We start from the raw sequence: 8662 nt of genomic DNA, 5'->3' as shown, positions 1-8662 counted from the left end.
GCGTCTCAGTTGACAGGCGCTGGTAGAACTCCACGGTGTCCGAGTGTGGGGGCGGCATCTGGTGGTGGTAGGGGGGCGTCGGGCAGGGGTTCCGGGGCAGGTACTGCCTGTGGGCAGCAGGAGGGTCAGCGCCAGGGCCCAGCCTAGTCTCTCAGACATGGGACCGCCCTACTGCACCCATGGCCCTCACCGGATGCGCTCAGAGTCCGAGGGGTGCGGCATGTGGTGCCAGGCGGCCTCCTCCATGGCCTGCTGGTAGAGCTGCTCCTTGGTGAGGGGCACAGGCCCCAGAGGACACACGCCCAGTGAGAGTGGGATGTTCACCTCCGACAGCTGCAGGGGCGGCTGGGCTGAGGCTGGAGGTGCCGACGTGCTGCTCAGGATGATGTCTGCAGGGAGGACCGGGCCAGGTCCTGGTGAGCACAGGACAGGCCGGCCAGCCCCACCTGCCACTCCCCAGCCCTGACCCTCACCTCGCTCCGTCAGGTGCAGCGCTGGCACAGGGTCCTCGATGCCAGAGCTGATGGCGGCCCGCTCTGCCATGGACTTCAAGGAGCTCAGGGGCTCAGGGGCCTGGGGAGGGGAGGCAGAGTGTGGCCTAAGTAGGGCACAGGCCTGGTGAGCAGCAAGCAGCCTGGCACAGGATCCAGTGCCTGTTCCTGGGGGTCTGCATAGGCTACCCCGTGGGTGGGATGACACCTCGGGCAGGCACGGGACTGCCTCACTGGTGCGGGCCCGCACTGTGGGCACCATGCAGGGCGTCCATGACACACCCGGAGGTGGCATCAGCCTGCAGGACCCACCACAACACACGGGACTAACACCCACACGGCTCACATAGGCTGCACGGCTCTGGGGTGAGGGCCTGGTCTGCGTGCTCACACCCCTCCCCTGGGTGGTTAGAGCTGCTTTCTGCACCTTCCTGTGCCCTGCGGTCGGGGCTGGCTGCCCATCCACTGCAGCCCGTCCCACCCCACAAGCCTTCAGTGGGCAAGGGCCATTGTCCTCGCACAGGGGGACACCTGCACAGCCCAGGCCAGCCCTCCTGCCCAGACCCTCCATCTATCTCCTTAAAGACGTGCAGGGACCTTTCCCTTCTCTACCCAAAACCTGAGTCCGTCACCCACCCCACCCAAGACCTGGCTGAGGCCCATCACTCGTCACTTCTTTTTCAGTCGTGGACCTGTTAGAAATGTCAAAGCTGCTCTTTCCTTTTTCCCCGGAAAATGCACACCCCACGAGTCTCTCGTCCATAGTACCTGAGATCTGAAAGTTTCCTCTGGGCCAGAAACCGTCCCCAAGAACTTTCTGAGGGTTACGCAGTCTCCTAAACACCCTACCCGAGTATGTGTACCGTGCTCACCCCACTTCCCAGGTGAAGGGAGGAAGGCAGTCGGGACAGTGCCAGGACCCGGCCTTGGACTCCGGCATGCAATAGCCTCCGTGGAAGCCCCGTGAAGACGCTGGCCTAGCAAGTCGTTCCTGGAGCCAGGCCCGTGCTGCCCCACCCACTAACCCTGCACCATGGCCCAGCAGCTAGCGGCACTCCCCTTGCAGAGGGGACAGCCCTCTGGTCTCTGAGAGGCAGGCACCAGGCTGCAGCAGGCTCACCAGTGCGGTCTGGACAGAAGGCTTCTCGGGAAGGCAGAGGGTGAGCTAGAGAAGGGTCATGTGGGGCGAAAGCACCTGTGTGTCTCGTGAGTAAAAGGACAGAGACCAAGGGCCAGAGGGAGAACACCAGTGGGCAAGCACAGCCAGGAGAAAAGGAGACCACCAGAGGGACAGACGATCCCAGAGAGAGGGAGGGAGCATGAGCCCCCGAGACGGGGAGGGCCGCGTGGTGGCAGGGAAGTCCCGGGGAGAAGAGGGAGTGCGGGAATCCTTTAGGAGGGGACAGGAGACACCTGGAGCAGACAGCAGGGCCAGGATGGGCTGCACCCCACAGGGCCCACCTTGATCTCTGGGGCAGCGCTGAACTGCGGAGGCCCATTGAGCAGGGTGCTGGCTGCCTTGGCCTCACTGAAGCTGGGAGTCGGGGAGCTGGGGGGGTTCACAGGCAGTGGCACCAGGAGGCTGGGTCCCGAGTTGTTCCCTGAGCCTGGGGCCACGCCCCCGGCCCCTGCTGGGGCTGCTGCGCTGGGTTCCTTCCTGGGGAGAGAGGATGGGGAATGGGCACTCAGGAAGGCTTGGTGAGGGGGACCCACAGAAGGTGAGGTCAGAGGCGCAGGCTAAGAGCAGACTGGAAGCAGCTCCTGAGCCCAGGCTAGAGTCGTCTTCAGAGCCCCTTCGCATCAGTGGAGCTACAGAGGTGGGAAGGGTTCGCAGACGCCCAATGGAAGGCCATGTGGCTAACAAAGGATTAAGGGACAGGGACAGGCACAGCCCACATGGGGTGGGGCGAGGGCTCCGGCTGCAGCAGACACACGCCACCTGAGCGCGGAGACCAGGGACCGGGCAGAGTGCGGGGTAGCCCCGCAGGAGTCTGCTTCAGCCTGTACAGAAGGCCGAGGCCACAGGGCACTCTTCCCAGAGTGCGTGGGCCCTGGGCACTGTTTGAGCTGAGATTTAGAGGAAGGGCAACTGGGGGATGTTTCACTTTGGAAGCAGACATTGGCCGCTCTGATGGGAGCCCGGTGGCCTTGGGCAGGTAACAGAGGGGGGAGGGAAGTGTGGGACTCCTGAGAAAGCTCCCCACAGAGAAGGACATACTTCAGAACCCTCATAAGGGCAAAGCCGGAGACCGGTGTGCAGTGTCCACACCATGTGGGAGGAGGGCAGGCCGCTGGGCCTCCCTACCAATAAGGGCAGACCTGGTACCCGTGTACAGGGAGGCATCCTGCGTCTTTGTGACAAAAGGTTGCACCTCCAACCCTGCCGGCGGCTGAGACACTCACGAGGTGCTGGGAGGTGGGTTGTGGGGGCCGGATGGGGCACCCAGAGCCTGGCTGTTGGCGCTGTTGGCCCCACTGCTGCTCAGAGCCACCTCCGCTGGGCTGTCAGCCACGACTGCACTGTAACCTGGGGGATGAGAGCCAATGGCGAGGGGTCCGCCGGCTGGTGGGCGGGGGGTCCGCCGGCTGCTGCCTCGCCCAGTGTGGCCCCCACCAGCCCCTCACTCACTGGTGGCTCCGTTCTGCTTGTTAGCGCCGCCCCCTGCACTGCTGCTGCTGTTGCTGCCGCCGCTGCCACCTCCACTGCCTCCCCCGCTAGGCTGGGCGCTGGGGGGCCGGGGCTGGGCACTGTTGGGTCCGCTGGGTGCTGGTGGGGCCACAGCCTGGGCGTAGGGGGCAGGGGTGCCCGAGTTGTGGCTGGGAGCTGGACTGGCCTTGGGGCCCAGGGCACTTGGAGCTGCAGTAGGGGCGGGGGCCCCATTGTTGCCAGGGGTGGTGCTCAAGGCAGAGGCAGCGGGCGGGGGGCCAGGAGGGTAGGCAGGTGGCACAGCTGGGGACTGAGGGTGCTGGGTGCTGTGTGCAGGCTTGGAGCCGTTCTTGGCAGGAGACTGCAGGTGAGAGAGAGCAGAGGTCAGCCCCAGCCAGTCAGCCTCCCACCCTGTCCTCCACCTGGCCTCAGATCCATGTGCCACCAGCCTCCCCTCTAGTCTCACTGTCCCCAGCTGCTCCTAGCCCCTGGTGATCTTCATGGCTTCGGTCACCCTCCTGCTTAAAACACATTAATTTCCAGTGCCTCCCAGCTTCCTGAGCTGCCTGGACACCCACCCCAGATGCCCACAAGGGGATCTGACTTGCAACTCAGGCCGTCAGTCAGAGAAGACGGTGGATGACAGGACCAGTGAGATACCGCTACCCTCAAGAGAGATCAGCACTTCTGAAACTCGTGTGTGGGGTCAGAGGCTAGGATGGGACCCTAACTGTTGACACTGCTGTGCCACAGCAGGCTGACCCCTGGCCACCCTGACTCCTAGGACGCCTCCTGCTCACCATATGCTACCCATTGGGATCACTGCCTGGCAGCAGGGCTAGACAGGTACAGGGCAGTGGCACTGGAGCCCCCCCGCTTGGCCTATGCTGGCTCTGCCTACCCTAACTGCTGACATCACTCCAGGTGGACCCAGGCCTGCCCCTCCACTGGCAGGGCCTACGCTCCGACTTCTGACCCCTCTCTTCTCAGGCTAGTTTGGCTCCTCAAAGCTGGTTCAAATCCTAGCCCTTCTGCCCACAGCCCAGGCCTGTGTCTGGAGCCTGGGTAGTCTCTCCTCTCGACTGGCCTAGGTGTTCTGCAACACCTGCTTGTGCTACCTGCTGCCTCCTCTCCCTGCGGGGCCAGCTCCAGTCCTCCTGAGGCCTGGGCGACATGCCGTTCTGACCACCCAGCCAGGCCAGGCAGGTGCCCTGCCCCCTTGACCACAGGGCCCCCGGTGTCCTTGCACCTGGCACTGTGGCCAATTCACAGGCCACTGGGAACTACTAAGTGAGCGACATGCCAGTGGCCCCGGCTTAGACCCACCTGGCTGACTTCGCTGTCCGTTGAGCGTCCCCTCTTCTTATCATCTTCAGAGTTTTCCTGAGGTGGGGAGACAGGGCCAGAAACCCATGTGACTACCAGGCCCTGACATCTAGAGATGTCCATTTCTTTTTTTTTCCTTTTTTGGAGAGGTTTTTGCTATAGGGCGCGTGCGCTCGCCAGACAGACAGAGAGAGACAGAGAGATAGAAAGCGAGAAATCACCCCCCAGGGGGGATGGTCACGCCGCAATCCCTTCTCCTCCATTCTCCTCTCGGGATCTTGGGCACGCACGCACACATGCCCAGCGTGAGTTTAAGCCACCGGGTCCGGGACTCGAACCTCGGTCGACTACGTGGGAGTCCAGCAACATAGCCATTACACTAACTGCTGGTCCCTAGAGATGTCCATTTCTGAACCCCTGGGGACCCAGGCCCAGCTGCCTGGCCTTGCAAACACATGACCTTCATCAGCCTCCCTGGAGAAAGCCCCAAATCTGGGCTCCCCGCTGTCCTCATCTTCTGGGAGCCAATGCTCACCTGTCTGCCCCTCCAGGACCCAGGAACTTGCTCTCTTCAGGAAATATTATCCTCGGATTCCCACTGAGGCGGCCAGAAGCCCAGCCCCCTCGGGCACCCCATGTACTGGCCCCCAACCTCAACCGATGGGACTCAGCCTGCTTTGGGTGCTAGGTTCCTTGAAAGAGCTCTTTAAGTCCCTTAGCAGCCCCCTGCAGGGAGTCAGCTGCCCCAGGAGCCCAGCCCCTTGACCCCTAACCCCACTTCCCCGGCTGCGGTCTCCTCAGCTCCTGCCCGCGGTCCTCACCGTGGTGCAGTTGGCTGGGCTGGGTGGGATGGGAGAGCTGGAAGTGGTCGAGGTGGGTGTGCTGCTGGACTGGTTGAAGATCTCGTCCTCCATGTGGCTGTGGCTGGGGGGGGAGGTGGCGACCAGCGCCTGTGCTGTGGGGCACAAGGGAAGGCGGGCTCAGCAGGCCCCATGGCCCTCCCGGCCCTCACCCACGGCGCCGTGAACCTCAGCCCCGGGCCTCACGAATGTCCTCGAGGTCCAGGTCGTCGTAGAGGAACTCGTTCTCCTCGAAGTCCGGGTCCTGGGAGGAGTCGACGTAGTACTCGACGTCGTCCTTGATCTTGCGGATGGCGTCGACCAGGATGGAGTCGTTGTCCAGCATGCGCAGGATGGTCTCCAGCATGCGCACGTGGTAGCGGTGCTTCTCGATGTGCCGCTTCAAGCCCTCGATCCGGTCCTGCTTCTGCTGGCGAGCCCAGGGCCAGGCTCAGGGGCCGCACACGCCTGCCCAGCCCTCCTGCCCCACAGAACCTGTCCTCAGTCCCGCCCCGGCGACATCCAAGCCCCATGGCTCCCTCTCCACACCCTTTCTGGCTCTCAAAGTCTCTTGAAACCTCTAAAAGGCCCCTGTGCCACCCCACAACTCGGCTCTCATCTGTGCCTCGTGGGACAGCCCAAACCTGTCCAGTGGGCCCACCCCTGAGCACCTTCAGGAGTACAGATACAACCCTCCCTTGTCATGCCTGAGCTGCCACACCCCCCGGGGGAGCCCACGGTAACTGACCACAACAATCGGTGTCATCCCAGCTAACCCATCCACACCCCGGAGTAGCCCAGATTCTGAAGCCCAGCTCCTGCTCCCGAGGCCACACTTCCAAACCTCCCTCCCTTCAAGAACCCATCGTGTCTCCCCATAAGCCTGTTTCTCAAACCCAACTCTGGCACATCCCCTACCCAGCCCTACGTATCCACCCCCGGGCTTCCAGACCCACCCTTCTGCTCCCTGAGCCAACAAGCATTTAGTGTTCACACTCCTCTGAACTTCCAGCCCACGGCACTGGCTGCGTAGAACCTGGACCCAGCAGCTGGCTGTGTGCCTGACTGGGCATCTCTGGGCCAAATACATGGCCTTTATCCACGTGTGCCATCCTCGCTGAGAATCCGGGGCCCTCTGGGTGCTCTGAAGCCTCCCACCTGGGTGTCCAGGTTCACACTGCAGCCCAAGCTGTACCCAAGTTTACCTCCCCACCCAGACTAGCTCTTCCTCTCAAGGCCCTGCTGTCTTACCCAGACCCCTGGGAGACCCTGAGGTCCATCCCACCTCGTCCCAGCACCACCTGGTAAGCTCCTGCCTCTCGAGCCCCTACCCCAGCTGTGGTCTGCCAACTCCACAGTCCTACACCCGCCAGCACACCCCTGCTTCCGTGCACAGGCGCTAGGTCCCCTACTCACATCCTTGTCCCCCTTCTTCTTGCGTGTTTGCACCGATAGGGACTCCACCTCACTCTCAAACTGGTCCACCTGCATGTTTAGGGTGTCGATGGTGTTCTGGAGGGCAGGAGGGCCGTCAGTCAGAGCTCCCTCGCACACAGATTAAGAGTCCCCAGAATTCACCTCTTCTTCTCTACCCAACTCACCGTGAGCCACTGGCCAACCTCTTCCTTCTCCTTCTGGGCGGGGTCCACCTTTTGGGCCAGGCCCAGGCCCTCCTTGCTATACGCTTTGGTTTTGGTCTCTCGTTCCACAACTTTGAACCGTTCCATTTGCTGTGGAGAGTGCAGTTGGCAGGGGGCTCCCGACAAGTGAGAAGCTGACTACTAAGGGCTGGCAGACACTTAGACCCAAGCCTGCGAGCCAACCTCGCTAGCTCCCCTTCCTCCAGGCGTGGAGACCTCACACTCAGGGAGCTCTGGAGCCTTGCTGCTCCTCTGCCCACCCCAGGGCCCAGGAAGCTGGCTACCTTCCCACCTCTGGAGGTCTCGGGCTCTAGGCTCCTACCGTCTCGATGAGCTTGCGGTTGTCTATGAGCTGCCTCTTGTCCTTGATCTCGTTGGACGCCACCCATGTCTTGATCTGGTCCCTTAGCCGCTGTACGTGGGAAAACCAAAGCCTTAGGCTCAGGAACTGGAGGCCCCAGCTCCGTCCCCCCTGGGACCCAGAAGTCCACCCACCGGGTGCCCTGTGCCCTCAGGGCCAGGTGCCGGCCCAGGGCTCACACCTGTAGCTTCTTGATCTCCTTCTTGAGGTCAGCCTCATACTTCTCCTTCTGGTTTGCGTTGGCTGCATTGTGGAGCTGAAGAGGGAGAGTGCTGGGGAGTTGGTGTGGGGGTGGCTGCCCCAGAGCCTGCCTAGGTGAAGCCTGCCTTTCCCTTCAGGCTGGGGACTCTGACCTCCCCCCTCAGGGCTGCTTCTCCTGGGACTCAGCACCTGGACACGCAGCCCTACTCCCTGGTCAACATCCAGACTCTGAACCTCTTCCTTGCTCTCCTCCTGGAGACCCAGAGTTTTAGGGCCCCAGCCCCTGTACCTTCTGCCAAATATCTTCAAACTGCTCCACGCCCTCGGACACCTTCTTGAGGCAGCGATCAATCTCACCTGGCCCGGGCGGAAGGAGGCTGTTAGAAGCTGCCCAGGCAGCAGAGCTCCCAGAAGAGGAAGCCTGTGGCCACAAGTGCAGGGCGGTCGGTCCAGTACCTTGGAGTTTGCGCTTGTCCGCCATCTTCCCTGCCCTACAGACGCACTCTCTTCATGCTCTCTTGGAGATGGACGCTGCTGGGAGAGAGTGGGCGGGAATGAGCATCTATTCCCCGACTGGTCTGGACCCAGAGGCATGGACGTGGCCGGGAACGGGGGGGCAGACAGGGTGGTAAAGGGAGGAGCATTTACGTCTGATGACAGAGATCAGGCCCACTCCTCCTGGTGCTCCCTCGCTGGCCCAGCACGGGATCTGGCCCACAGGAGCACTCTGGAAGTTTGTGGAAACAAGGGAAGATGTACTTTTTGTGTTCCTCTGATCCAGAAAATGGCAAATCCCTACGGCACAGAGCCTGCCCTCCCCCAGTGTGACTCGAAAGGCTTCCAGAGCAGGTCAGAGTCATGCAGCACATAGCCGAGGACAAAGAGCAGCCCTGGGACGACGCTTTCTACGGGGTTGGGCACAGAAGCGACAAGGAGATGTCAGCCAATTGGGAAACAAACGGAACGGGCACCTCCCAGAGAACGGCCAACTCCGGGTGTACGCGCTATGGGTGATGGAGCAGAGACAGGCCCCCAGGGCAGTCTATGAAGCGCTGACCCCACTTGGACAGACAGGCCTGGGCAGCAAGGAGGAGCGTGCCTTAGACTCCCAAGAAATGTAATCCAGAGGAATCTTTTTTTCTTTTTTGGAGAGGTTT

The 8662-nt window shown here is 62.1% G+C and overlaps 1 protein-coding gene across 1 annotated transcript in view; it reads right to left on the bottom strand.

Annotated features, from left to right (window-relative positions):
- The window catches only part of CNOT3 (CCR4-NOT transcription complex subunit 3), a gene marked incomplete in the record, with an annotated part of 11550 nt that extends 2888 nt beyond the window's left edge, over nt 1-8662 (bottom strand). Inside the window, 16 exon segments of the mRNA XM_014586379.2 lie at nt 15-107; nt 191-389; nt 474-573; nt 1953-2148; nt 2895-3018; nt 3121-3499; nt 4465-4521; nt 5286-5419; nt 5511-5733; nt 6720-6815; nt 6905-7033; nt 7266-7355; nt 7486-7560; nt 7795-7862; nt 7962-8039; nt 8154-8662. Of these exon segments, the coding sequence (XP_014441865.1) occupies nt 15-107; nt 191-389; nt 474-573; nt 1953-2148; nt 2895-3018; nt 3121-3499; nt 4465-4521; nt 5286-5419; nt 5511-5733; nt 6720-6815; nt 6905-7033; nt 7266-7355; nt 7486-7560; nt 7795-7862; nt 7962-7986 (1988 nt within the window).

This window comes from Tupaia chinensis, unplaced genomic scaffold (genome assembly GCF_000334495.1).
Source record: "Tupaia chinensis unplaced genomic scaffold, TupChi_1.0 Scaffold000131_1, whole genome shotgun sequence".
Classification (NCBI taxonomy): Eukaryota; Metazoa; Chordata; class Mammalia; order Scandentia; family Tupaiidae; genus Tupaia; species Tupaia belangeri.
Note: the sequence above shows the minus strand (reverse complement) of the source record. Positions and strands in the feature narration are given on the sequence as shown.